This window comes from Muscardinus avellanarius, assembly GCF_963383645.1.
Source record: "Muscardinus avellanarius genome assembly, chromosome: 11".
Lineage (NCBI taxonomy): Eukaryota > Metazoa > Chordata > Mammalia > Rodentia > Gliridae > Muscardinus > Muscardinus avellanarius.
The window spans coordinates 41,145,694-41,159,732 of NC_137797.1; the positions used below are offsets into that span (position 1 = coordinate 41,145,694).

Consider the following 14,039-nt stretch of genomic DNA (forward strand, 5'->3'; position numbering starts at 1 on the left):
CATCAACACTCTGGAGGCCAAAAGAACACTACTGAAATCAACAGTAACAGCATTTGTTAAAAAACAAATCCAATACACAGGGAAAGTTCACAATGAAACATTAATGCTAATATAATAATGATTTTATATTTGGCTTAATTCAAAAATATGGGGAACTTCTAAAACCTAAAGAATGTCTTTTCTTAAAATACTTTGAATGGATAATATTTATTCTTTACAAAACAAGTTATCATGAGTTAGCAATCTCCTAAAACTCTTCATGAAATGGGAAGCATAAACATTTCTTTAATGTTGCACATTTCAATTCCGAAGCATGATGGGGTAATTTTGGCCCCTGGGGTTTGACTATATCTTCCAGTTATAATCTTTGGTCTGAATATTTACATGGTGGTTTCTTCCCATTCGAGTTCAACATCACCTATAACATAAGATAACATCTTACAAGAGAGTACTGAAGTTAACAGTTCAAAAGATTTAAGAGTTTTATGGCAAAAAACAGTACAGGTGGATAGGCTGTAACCATACTTGGTTTAGAAAGAAATAAAGAAATTGATAAGCACATTGATCTTGCTTCAAAAACAAATGTGAGGATACCAATACCAATCTCAATATTTTGTATGGGGAAAAGGGGTATGGTAGAGGGAGCCAGGGTAAAACTCACCAAGTGCTGTGTGCGTGTGTCACTATAATTATGAACTACATTATGAAATGAGAATATAATGCACCAATAAAACTATTAAGACTAAAATAAAATAGTAAAGAAATAAGTGAATAAATAATAAAAATAAAGGTTAAGTAGTAAGAAAACATTTTTAACTTTTTATAAAATCAACATTCCTAATAAAGATGACAAGCTAGTAATTTGGGTACATATGGTCTCTGTTTACCTTCCATAGCATCCAGAGAGTCCATCTTCTGCAGTGCAGAATAGTTAACAAAACAGATGGGCTGATTATTTCCTTTATTTGATAAGAGATCCAGAATGCACTGGTGTAAGAAGATGTACTGGGCCTAGACGCCAAAGGAAGAATAATTAAACAAATGATAGGGGGATTCTTACCAGAGAAGTTATACTGTTATCCCCCAAAAGCAATATTGAATTTAATAAATGTGAAATAGCTAAGTTAAAGATAGAATTTACCATAGTGTATAGGTGATTTCTACTATTTCAAACATAAGTTTTGTTAGATTCCTGTGGCTTCAGGTTTTTTAAGTACTTTCATTAAATGCAAAGTGTTGGTATATTATTGCTGTGATTAGAAAATGCGGTAGATCTTATTAAATTTGTTTATGAGCTTCCGTTTTCTTGTTAGATATAATTAAATAATTTCTCTTATAAATACTTCTTCTTAGAATGCAGATGCTATGTTTATTTCTGAAATCTGTGAGTTAGCATACTACATGCCATAATTACATCTGAAATATGCTTAATAATTCTGCTAATCCTTTGGACCTTTGGTTCACTTAACGTCAAGTATCTTTTCTCAATTTGTAAATGCCAGGTGGTTTGCTATACAAATACCCAAATATCGAGGTGCTGGGCAAGGCCTTCTCACATTTCATCTGAATGGGTAGCACCATCTGGATTCTTAGTTTATTCAGTAGTTCAATAACCTATTATCACTTCTGAGTTTGTACTTTCCAAAAAGTAGTTAAGGCTTAAGAAATGTTGATTTTGATATCATCCTTATTTGTATAAGGAATATCACCAAACGTTTAAGATTATATGTACACAGTGACCATTGATTTAAATAAAACATCCTTAAAAAGTGATTGTATAAGGGTTATAGTCATATCTATTGCTACACTACCTTAAAAACTCTTTTGGAATTCATCTATTAAATTTGTCTTGAGAAGCCAGGCGTGGTGGCACATGCTTGTAATCCCAGCATTTGGGAGGCTGAGACCAGAGGATCGCAGTTTGCGGACAGCCTCAGCTACTTAGTGAGGCCCTCTGCAACTCAGTGAGACCCAGTTTCAAAATAAAGAATAAAAAATAGGGCAGGGGCTGTAGCTCGGAGGTTGAATGCCCCTGGGTTCCATCCCCAGACCCGCAAAAAAAAAAAAAAAAAAAAAAAATTATCTTGAGAAACTGTTGGTTATTACTAGCAATAGAAATATCCATTTCTCCAAGAATTAAAAATTATTTCATTAGCTTCTCATTTCCGGAATTCCCCTTCCATGAGAGCAGAACTCAGCCATATTAACTGTAATATTTCCTTTGCTTGTAACAGTGCCCAGTACATAGTAGTTGCATAACAAATGTTTGTTAGCTTGGTTTTGTTTAACTCTTACAGCTAGCCAATATTTATCATCTAAGGACAGATGTGATTTGTAGAACTTCCAAAAGTCACTAGGGGTCAGGTTTTGTAAGTAAAGCGGGGGATCCCATTACCAAAATTCAAATTTGGTAAGAAATGCAGTATTATAAAGTAATAATGATGCTACTGGAATTGCTAGTAAATTACATCTCAAGGTAATTCCAAAAGAGTATTTTCAAATATATATCACACAATGAATGGTAACAGGACTGATAAAAGTATACTGATATGAAATGATTTCTTTGAAAGTCATTTAACAATAAATTCTGATTTTTTTTTTATAAAAAAAGCAAATTCGAATTTGAAGCCACATTTGCTCTATGAAACTTCTGACTGCCCAGATCACATTTCCTCCGCTGGAAAGAATGAGGGGTATGGATTCTGCCAGCAGAGTAAGCTGAGCTTCCGCAGGTTCCAAGGTCCATCTGCCATTGTACGCTAGTGCCAAGAAGGCTGCGTGGTGTAATGAGAAGAGTTCAGCCCCAGTTGCTACTCTAGGTAGCCACATTACCTTACGAATTAAACTCTTCTGATGCTCAATGTCCTCATCTGGAGGATCACAAAATCTATTTTGTGAGATTTGAAGGACTTAAAGGACTTAACATATGTAAAATGCATGGCAAAAGAAAAAACAAACAACAAACCAGGCATCCTACTATATGTAGTTACTGTTTTTTTTCTTATACTATATGTTTTCCAGGAGACTAGTGAACAGCAATGGGACTAAGCCAGATTAACCTTTATTCACAGCACCAATAGTATTTTAGGATATTATCTCACTGCAGGGTACTCTCTCAGGCAGGCTTTTCAAATTTGAACTGATTTTTGAGTTAAAAAGCTCCCTCTTGGCTATGGGCCATCCTCCTGTGGAGTCTTGTAGTGGCAGGACATTGCTGAGGTCCCCGCCGCCCCACTCTAGCCCATGGCTACCATGCGTGCTGAGATGTGAGCTTTCTTCATAGAAATGGAAATCAGTCCCTAGCATGTCAGGAGAAAATAAGCAACCTCCTTTGTGCCAGGCAGTGCTTATTTGCAAGGACCAGAGCCACACCACAGTCTTTTTTTTCTTTTTTCAACAGGAGTAAAAGATAGTAAAAGCATACCGGGGAGCGGAGACTGATTAAAGAGTCGCAGAATATCTGCCTTTTAGCAAAGAGAGATCCAGCATAATCCTGCTGTACACTTACCATGAACTGGGTGCCATGAATGGTGCTTCGATACTTTTTAAAAAAAAATACTGACAAAAAACTTGTGAAAATTGTTAACTTCTCATGAAGGAAAAATAGCTCAGAGAGTTTACTTAGGTAAGTCTCAGAGCTGGCAATCAGATTCTGAATTTAGTTCTCTGACTTCAAAAACCTGGCTTTTCTATACCCTTGCCAAGAACCTGAAATATTTAGCTTTAGCTGCTTAAATAGGCATAATGTATGATGTTTATAACACAAATCAAGTATTCAACTGGGTAAAATTATAATAGGTATTCTTTTTTTGTTTTGTTTTGTTGGTTGGTTGGTTTTGGTACTGGGGGCTGAACCTAAGGGTGCTCTACTACAGAGCTATACCATCCAACCCTATTTCACTTTTTATTTTTGAATCAGGGTCTCATTAAGTTGAGGAGGCTTGCTTTGAACCTGCAATTCTTCTGTCTCAGCCCCCCAAGTCTTGGCTTACAGGTATGTGCCACCACACCTAACTTAATAAGTATCCTAGAACACACTACAAAGTTTAGCTCCACAAAAATGCAAAGCATGACAAATTGTTTCAACTTTTATTATCTGAAGATTGACTAAATCCTACGTCTATCTTAAACAAGAGAGCCAAGCATTAATTTTCTTGAAAGTACTAATCCCTAATATATATCCCTCAAGACAAGAGAGAAAATGGCTAGCTTTTTTTTTTTTTTTTTTTGGTGGTGGTCATACTGGGGTTCCTGGAAACCCTTCTACCTCCGGGTTACACTCCCAACCGATTTTTTATACTTTTTTTTATATGGAAACAGCCATATCGAAGCGCGGCTGGCTTCGAACCTGCATGATCCTCCATCTCCGCCTTCCAAGTGCGGGGATTACAAGCGTGCGCTACCACACCGGGCTAGATTTTTTTTTCTTTATTTTTAAGTAAAATTAAGAAGCAAATTAAATTTCAATAATGGTTAATAGTTGGATTGATACTGAAGCTCTCATAAAACCCTTGAATAAAGACCAGCTACCTAATTTGTGGGGCCTACTACAAGTGAAAGTGAAAGCCCTTTCCTCTAAAATCACGAAGGCAGCCAGGCGTGGTGGCGCACGCTTATAATCCCTGAGCTTGGGAGGCAGAGACAGGAGGATCGCGTAGGTTCGAAGCCAGCCTCGCTGGCTTAAGAGACCCTGTTTCCAAATAAAAATATAAAATAGGTCTGGGAGTTTAGCCGGAGGTCGAAAGGTTTCCAGGAACCCCAGTACAACGATAACAACAACAAAAACCACGAAGGCAATGAAGTACACCTAAAACAAATGCGGGATGCTTTTGAGAGGGAGGACCTGGGAGGCCACACAGGTTGTGTATCTATGAAGCTGTCCCTGGTCACATGTCATATGTCATTGCTAAAGCAAACTGAACAAATAATGGTACATCATTTATTGTTTTCTTTAAGCATATGAGGGAATCCACATGGATTACATTACCTAGTTTTGCCTAAGTAATCAACAGAAATGAAGCAACTTTGAAAGACTGGACTGAAATTAATGTTCAACATGCAAGCCCAAATGACAGGTTTGGGATTCTTTGTACCTCTAGACAACCTTTTGATAGGCCTATCAGGAGGCAAAAATAACAGCGTTAACAATCATATCTAAAAAAAAAGGTCACTTTTAAAAAATGCTAATTTAAAATACTATTTAAAAACTAAAAACAAAAACAAAAAATAACAAAAAAGAGACTATCTTGTCCTAGGTGTATTTCCTCTTTGAAAATATCTAATGATATTAAGAAGTCATAGTAATTAGCAAAGTTTTCAAAATGTTGATTATTTGACCTTTATCTCAAAATGTTTAAGTTTTTAATTTTATATTTAATAATTTACACCATTATAAAATCTATCTATAATTTATACCATTTTATAATCTATAATTTTAAAATAAATATGTTTGTATTGGAGTTGAATACTTAAAAGATTTTCCTGAAAAGTTTGGATGTCCCTGGACTAACGCAGCATTTTCCTGGAGCACTAATGTCTCATGACATGGTATTACAGGTTTGGAGTCCAAAAGGGTTGAAGAGTATTAATTCAATACTCAAGTATATATGTTTGGAAAATGTTGCATCTAGGGACTTTGGATTTGTTATTCTCAATGCACATTATCCTAAAGTCTTTAAGAAATTACATGTTTAAACATCAGTTTAATTTCATTCCCATAGTTATTTTAGTGAAAATCCTGTTTCCTTATACCTTTTTTAGGGTATACTTTAGAAAATACTATGAGAGAAGTCTCTGTATTTACAGCAAGAAAATCTCTGTATTTGTATAGCATGTCAAATCCAATCAAAAGACACAAATAGGAATATATTGTATATTTTAGTTAGACTAGGGTATGAATTTTGGATCTGACACTCACTAACAATATTACGTCAGAATATCACTTACAATCTTGGATCATCTGCTTCTAATAATACCTAATCTGTTGATTAACTTTATTGGTCTTTATTTATAAATAAAGGATTAAACCAGGCCTAAATAATATAATATATATAAATCATCTAATATTGTAATTGGAGCCTACTGGACACTCAGTAGAGGCTTATTAGTCTTATTACCATTATACTGAGTTTTCTTAATGAAAAAATGTCTACTTTATAATTATTTGCCTTCAAACCAAAATAATAAAGAGAAAATTCCTAGTTGATAATATGCTACAATAATTATTATTAGTACTAGTATTCAAAAGAGATAATTTGGACAATGAAGTTTTTAGCAAGTCATAGAAGTCAGTATTTTATGCTATTTTCCAATGACAACTTTTAGCATATTTATAAAAGAAGTTGATTTGAATTTACATTGTAAGCCTCCCAAAGTTGCTAAATGATAAATTTTAATCGATTTTATGAATATTTTCTACGTGCTTATTAGTACAACAAGTTAGGATGAATAATACTACTACTTGGGGTGACTTTAGTTCTCCCATGCTGTCTACCAGCTGCCCTCCCCAAGAGGTAATAATGTAGGGAAAGAGTTCTTGCTACACAAACACAGTCACAGGCCCATTCCAAGCAAATCGCTGCACTAAAATCCTCCCATGTAGAAATTCTAGAGCTGACACCAAGGAATGACATAGGCTGAGGAATCTTACCAGGTTCTGCACCATGCACATTCTTTCACTTCTTAGTTCAGCTACTAGGCCATATATATCCACAAAGTCATGGTCATTTATATGTTGTGTTAAATGGTCCAGAGCAATAAAAACCCCAGTTCTTCCAACTCCAGCACTGCAGCAAGATAAAATTACATCAAAATAATTCATCAAAGGGTCATTTTTGTTGATGGTGACAAAGATAATCAGCCATGACAGCAATCAATTCTAAACAGTCCTTTGTTTATAAGAAGGCAGATCTTCTTTGGAGTCTCTCTGGTATTTGGTGGTTACCAAAACTGTTTAGACATAACAAAATGATATTTAAACCGTATCAAATACTTTTTTCTACTTTTTATTTTTATTGATTTATTTATTTATTTATTTTGCGGGTCTGGAGATGGAACCCAGGGGCATTCGACCTCCGAGCTACACCCCCTGCCCTATTTTTTTATTCTTTATTTTGAAACAGGATTTCACTGCATCACAGAGGGCCTCACTAAGTAGCTGAGGCTGTCCGTGAACCGCGATCCTCCAGTCTCAGCCTTCTGAATGCTGGGATTACAAGTGTATGCCACCACGCCCGGCTCTTTTTCCTACTTTTTAAACTAGTTGAATCTATCCTCTCATAATATTTTGGGAAGAGTTGGAGAAACATGGAGACTTTTTAAAAAATCATTTAATTTTTCTTTTTTTTATGGTGCTGGGAATTGAGCACTGGTCATACATGCTAGGCAAGCTGCTGTTCCACTGAGCTATATCCCAGCTCCATTTACCAGAAACTTCATAAATGTATATATGAAGCTTATATAGATTTATGAAGTTTCTGGTATTGATCATACCTTCACCAATAGAAATACTAAATATTTTTAAAATTTTTATTGGTGCATTGTCATTACACATGATAGTAACAGTCATAATACCACATTCATATATGTACATAATATTATTAGGTCTGTTTCTTTACTTTTTGTGTGTGTGGTTGGGAGATTTAACCCAAGGGCATTTTACCCCCATGCTACTCCCCCAGCTCTATTTTTTAATTCTTTATTTTCAAACAGGGTCTCAATAAGTTGCAGAGGGCATAAGTTGCTGAGGTTGGCCATGAACCTGTGATCCTCCTGACTCAGCCTTCCAAGGATGGGATTACAAGTGTGTGCCATCACATTAGGCTGTTTCTTTTCTTATACCACCCCTTTCCATCTCCTTTGTCTTTTCTCTTCCCTTCTACTACATTACTGGTCTCTCTCCTAATTTTTACAGTCTCTTTATTTTCCCCTTTTTTCCCCCTCTAGGTTGAGAAAAAAATATGCGGCTCTCAATTTTCTGAGTCTGGCTTATCTAGCATGACATTTTCAAGTTCCATCCATTTAGAAATGCTGAATATTAAAAATGTCAAATATTTAATTCATATATAGTATTTCTGCTGCATCATAATGAAAAATAATAACACGGGTCTTTTCACTCGAGACAGAGACAGAGACAGAGACAGAGAGACTCTTTTAGGCATCAGGGGAAGAGGGCAGTGAGTACACAAATATAAAGTATGTGCTTAGTGGTAATAAGTGCTATGAAGAAATAGAAATCAGGTTAAGGCAATAGGAGATGGCATGACTCATTAAAGTCATCAGACAAAGCTTTTCTGATAATGTAATATCTGAAAAGAGACTTGCTTAACATTAGGGAGCAGACCAGGTAAGTCTCCCCGAGGATCACGGGAGCCTGAGGCTGGAGAATAAGACCAGATCTGAGTGAGCCCATGTTCTAAGAAGAGCAAGTGAGCAGGGACAAGGGAGTTCAGCGGAGAGGGGCACATGCTAGGTGCCTGGGTGTTGGAGGGAAGGGAATGTGGATGAGGGAAAGGAGTGTCAAGGATGACTTCAGGGCATAAGCACCAAGCAGAAAGGACTTGTAGTTTTCAAAGACTGGGACAACGGGGAGGAGTTTGGAGATGGAATTAAGAGTTCTATTTTGGACATAAGAAACTTAGTCATTCAGTATTTTGAATTAAAAGGTCAAATACTCATGAAAAATATATAACCATTTAAGTTGCATACTTTTTCTTTTAAATATAGGTTTTAATAATTGGATAGATTTCTCTTTTCTTACATATTCAACCACTTTAATTATAGTGTTATGTCAGAAAAAAATCTATTAAAATGTATTAACTTAAAATATTTTCATTGTGTTAAAAATAAATAAAATTTACCATTTTAACAACTTTTAAATATGCAATTAAGCGGCATTAATAATATATACAGTGTTGTGCAACCATCAGTGCTGTATGGTTCCAGAACTTTTTCATCATCCAAAAACAGAAGTTCTGTAAAATGATAATTCCCTATCTCTCCTTCTCTGATAACTATACTACTTCCTGTGTCTGTGAATTTATTTAGTATCTTTTGTAAGTGAGATCCTAATATGTTATATTATCATTCAATTTTCCTCTAATCTCCAAACTCCAATTGTGAAAAACACTGAAGTTGAGATTGAATTAAGATATATTATGTTCAAAAACTTAAATCATACTCATGTATCTAGAAAAAATTGAAACAGACTTGAGTTTTATTCCTAAAAAAATAAATGCCAATTAAAATAAAGAGGAGAAAATGTCAATTTATATTCATAGTCTGATAGCCGTGTTAAAGGCTTAGTAAAAAAAATTGAGCAGCTACAGTTTTATAAAAATCTGAAACCGTATTTGAACTAATCATTTAATTTGATTTTATTTTAAAATTCATTTTTTGACTTATAATTTGGAAACCTAGAAATTTTCTCCAAATAATGTTTAAATTATGACAGTATGCTAAATAGGAACTGAAATAATAAAAGACCAGTAATAAAAATTATAAAATACTTACTTCAGAAAAACACATACATACATAAGTGATCTGTTATAATTTTAAATATTTCAAAGACATTTGAAGTGCATAATCTAGTCCATAATTTAGGAATATTCTTACACATGTATATATTTTTCCTTTCTTTTAGATTCATTATATTTTTGCAATTTCAACTTTTAGAAGGCTATATCCTGATTTGTCATAACCAGTGAAATATTTAAAAACTTCAGCTGGAATGAATCTACATTAATATCCTTAATGTAGATTAAGTATTAATTAATGTTTTAATTAATACTTAAGCATTACTTAATTATACTTAATAATACTTAATAAATTACTTCGCATTCTACTTAATTACTTAAAAATTAGTTAATACTTAAGTATTAACTAATTATATATATATTTTTTTAATTTTTTATTGGTTCACAGTATTCATACATCATAGTGGGATACAAACTTTTGTAGACATACATGCACACATCGCCCAGCCAGCCCCCACCTGATCCCCACCCCATTCCCTCCCCATCCCTCCTTCCCATGCTTGGCTTAGTGGTTGACAACTAGTATTATAGCAATTTATCCAAAATTAAAAATGATAATCTCACATAACAGTTTCATTTGTCTGATACCAAGCTTTTGATGACTTAAAGATAACATTTCAATATTTCTTTTTGCTTTCTTTCTTACCAGAGAATATTTTTTTCTTTTTTTTTTAGGTGAAACTATCATATATTTATATATTTATTTTTCAGAAAAAAATCTATCCTAATATGGAATATGGACTCTAGATACCCAAAACGATCGTGAAAAAGAACAAAGCTAGAAGATATATATTTTCTAATTTCAAACCATATAAAGCTACAATAATTGAAACAGTATAGTACTGTTCTAAAGGCAGATATATAAACCATTGGAGTTAAATAAAAGCCTAGAGCTAAATTCTTTCATATATTGTCAAGTTATTTTTGACAAGGTTTCCATGAACATTTGGTGGGGGAAATAATAATCTTTTAACTAAATATTGTTGAAAAATAATAATTACATGAAAAAGAATAAAATTGGACCCTTACCTAACACCATATACAAATATTAACTCAAAATAGATAAAATACCTAAATATAGATCTTAAGACTATGAACTTTTAGAAGAAAATCTGGGTCATAAAACCTCACAACATTGAAATTGGCAGTGATTTCTTGGATATGATTTCAATGGCACAGGCAACAGAAGAGTATACAAACTCCCTAAAAAAATATTGTATATCCAAAGACAATGTAAACAGAGTTAAATGTTACTGATTGGATGGGATAAAATATTTCTAAATTCTATATCTGAAGGTATATTAATATTCCAACTAGAATTCCTAAAAATAAAAACAATAAAAGCAAACAATACAATTTAGAGATAGGTAAAAGACTAACATAAGTAATGAATCTCCACCAATAACTAATCTTAGTTGTCTGTTGGATGGAAAATCTTGTTTCTCTGGTTCTGGTGTGTGTTACATATTTCTTCTTTGTAGTTAATCTCTTTGAGTATTTTCTCTAGCGCTGGTTTTGAAGACATAAATTCCTTCAGTTTCTGTTTGTCATGGAAGCTTCTTATTTCTCCATCTAATTTGATAGAAAGTTTTGCTGGGTAGGAAATTTTTGGCTGGAAGTTGTTTTCTTTCAGAGTTTGGAATATGTTACTCCAAGCCCTTCTGGCTCTCATGACTTGGTTTGGGAAGTCTGGAGTGATTCTACTTGGTTTGCCTCTGAATGTCACTTGGCCCTTTCTTTTTGTTGCCTTTAAGATTCTCTGCTTGGCTTCCACATTGATCATTTTGACAATTATGTGGCGTGGGGATCCTCTTCTCCGATCCCGTCTAAAGGGAGTTCTATAAGTTTCCTGGACCTGTGTATCAACCTCTTGCTCTATGTTTGGAAAATTTTCTGCTATTACTTCCTTGAAGAGATTGTTGATCCCTTTGGTTTCGCTTTCTTTTCCCTCCTCTATTCCAATTATTCTTAGGTTAGCTCTCTTAAAATGGGCCCATATTTCTTCAATATCAGATTCCTGCTGTCGGATATTTTTTCCTAGATTAGAAACTTTGCGTTCATTTTTGGATTGATCATCTTCTAAGAGCAAGATTCTATTCTCCATGTGGTCTAATCAGTTGTTTGTACTTTGAATTGAGGCCTTTACTTCATTAATTGCATCCTCTATCTCTTTTTGGCTCTCTCTGAATTCTTTTCGAAACACCTCTATGATTTCTACAGTTATTTTCCTGATTTGATCTTCTAGAAATCTCTGAATTTCTGTTTTATTGGGTTCTGATGTTGTGGGGTTGTGGGCATTCATTGCTCCATTGTTGTTCCTCTTTCCCATGATTTCAGAAGTTTGTGCCTTCTCTGGGTTCTTCCCTTGGGTCACTATGACTTCACTTAAGGTGCTCTGGATCTCGAGTCTGTGGTATCTCAGACTCCACTACTCCTTTTCTGGGTTGTATCACAGAGTTTCAGACCAGGGAGTCGATAGAGGCTGCTGTAGACTATGGGGGTGCTAGGTTGGGCGTTCTCCTATGGTGTGATATCTCCTCCACCGCCACTCCCCCACTGGGTCAAGTCCCTCGGAGTGCAGTACTGGGATATCTCCTCTGGGGCCCACAATTTGACTCACTGTTGTTGAGTACGCAGATCGAGCTGTAGTGGACTCGGTGAATTCGCTGCTGCTGCCGCCGGTGGCAATATGGCGCCGCTACCACACCCTCGGCCCTGAGGCTGGCGTATTTGTTCTCTGGTTTTGAGCTCCGCTCTGAGTCCCTGCAGCATGTGCTGAGCTCAGCCACTGGGAGCTTTAGATGCTTCCTGCGCCGAAAAATCCCGCCCGGTAGTTCCGCAGCGGTTCACCTCGGCTCGCTGTAGCCGTCTAGTGAACTCGCCGCTGCCGCCGGCAGTAAGGCGCTGCTGTGCGTCCTCGGGCGTGAGGCCGGTGTATCTCCTCTGTGACTCTGAGCTTTGTTCTGAGTCTCCTTCCTCTCTGGAGCCTGGTGATTTTTTTGTTTCTCTGGTGATGGTGTTTTCTGGCTATGAAAGGCGCTGATTTTGTGGTAATGGAGATTAGTTGTTAGCGGGGCTCTTAAGCCCCGCTTTTCTCAGTCACCATCTTCCCGGAAGTCATAGAATTAACTAATTATGAATGTAATTAATTTCTTTTTAAAAAAATACCTGCTGTCATGATAATAAAAAGTGGACTTTAGGGTTTAAGCTTTTTCCCAGCATTAACAGATTGTTCTATAAGCATAATTCTTACCTGCAGTGAACAATCATAGGTGTGGTGTCATGTGCTCTGCTTGCTCGAACCAACTTCACAAAGTGAATTAGGGGGGTACTGTTTTCAGGAACCCCATGTTCAGGCCAACCAGTAAAATTACACTGTCGAACTGTCATGTAGTCCCCATGCTAAATAAAGTAACAGATTTGTGAAAAACATAATTATTTAAGTGCTACATGTCTCAGCTTTTGGAATTAAATGCATTGACAAAGATACTGAAGTCATATATCAATGTAAAAACTCTAGTTAGAAAATAATTGGAAGAGCATTGTTAAATATATAAATAAATATAAAAGTGCCCTTGCAAGGGATCGCTCTAGAAATTAATTGTATCTTAGACTTTTTTTGTGTGTGGTAGGGTGGATGGAAGTCAAGGGCATTTTATCTCCAAGCTACATCCCCAGCCCTATTTTTTAGTCTTTATTTTGAAACAGGGCCTAAGTGGCTGAGGCTGTCCACGAACCATGATCATCTGGTCTCTGCCTCCCGAATGCTGGGATTACATGCATACCACCATGCCCGGCCTTACTTTAGACATTTAGATCATACATATTTTATGCCACGTTCCCACCCATTTTCTCTTACCCTTTCAATTTTCAGATCCCGGATGGTCCAATCTATTTGAACATCCTCCATTAGCTTTGTGATCACTATATCTCCAAAGACCGTCACTGGTTTGTTGTCCTCTGGCCAGTACTGATGGCAACGGATCTACACTCAGAGAAAATCACCAATCACAGCGTCATAGTTATATTAAGAGTCATTGTTATATTGTCATTGCCACTAGGTCTAAGCTGCTTCCTAGATATCTAAGTTATTGATGATCTACAGTACTCACCTGAATACTGACACATATAACTGTAAAATAACACTTTGTGAAAAAATTATCATTTAACTTACCCGCCCTTTTTCAAAACACTGTGTAAGCATTACTAATGTTTTTGCTCTGGTTTCCCACACCATTCTCCAAAAATCTCCAACTGTTCCTGGCAAAGGACCTTGAGTAGCAATAAATTCATTTGGACACAAGTAGCCCTAGAAAGAAATAATTAAGTACAATGCATCAATATTTACATTGATAAGTTATTTTTAAGTTTTTATCAATTCCTAAAAATATACCAGTTATGAAATGATCTAATATTTTTAAAAAGATACATTTTTGAATACTAAATAATCTTTGACTAAAAATTGCTAACATTTACTTTTAGCCTTATAGATTGGGTATTGGGTAT

The 14,039-nt window shown here is 35.5% G+C and overlaps 1 protein-coding gene across 2 annotated transcripts in view; it reads right to left on the reverse strand.

Moving 5' to 3' along the window:
• Window positions 1-380: 380 nt before the first annotated feature.
• The window catches only part of PTPRQ (protein tyrosine phosphatase receptor type Q), a gene marked incomplete at both ends in the record, with an annotated part of 256,731 nt that continues 243,072 nt past the window's right edge, over window positions 381-14,039 (reverse strand). For both annotated transcript variants that reach the window (XM_080706359.1, XM_080706358.1), the window contains 6 exons: window positions 381-418; window positions 888-1,011; window positions 6,650-6,785; window positions 12,787-12,935; window positions 13,393-13,518; window positions 13,708-13,842. In XM_080706359.1, coding sequence (XP_080562485.1) covers window positions 381-418; window positions 888-1,011; window positions 6,650-6,785; window positions 12,787-12,935; window positions 13,393-13,518; window positions 13,708-13,842 — 708 coding nt within the window. The remainder of the gene's footprint in view (window positions 419-887; window positions 1,012-6,649; window positions 6,786-12,786; window positions 12,936-13,392; window positions 13,519-13,707; window positions 13,843-14,039) is intronic.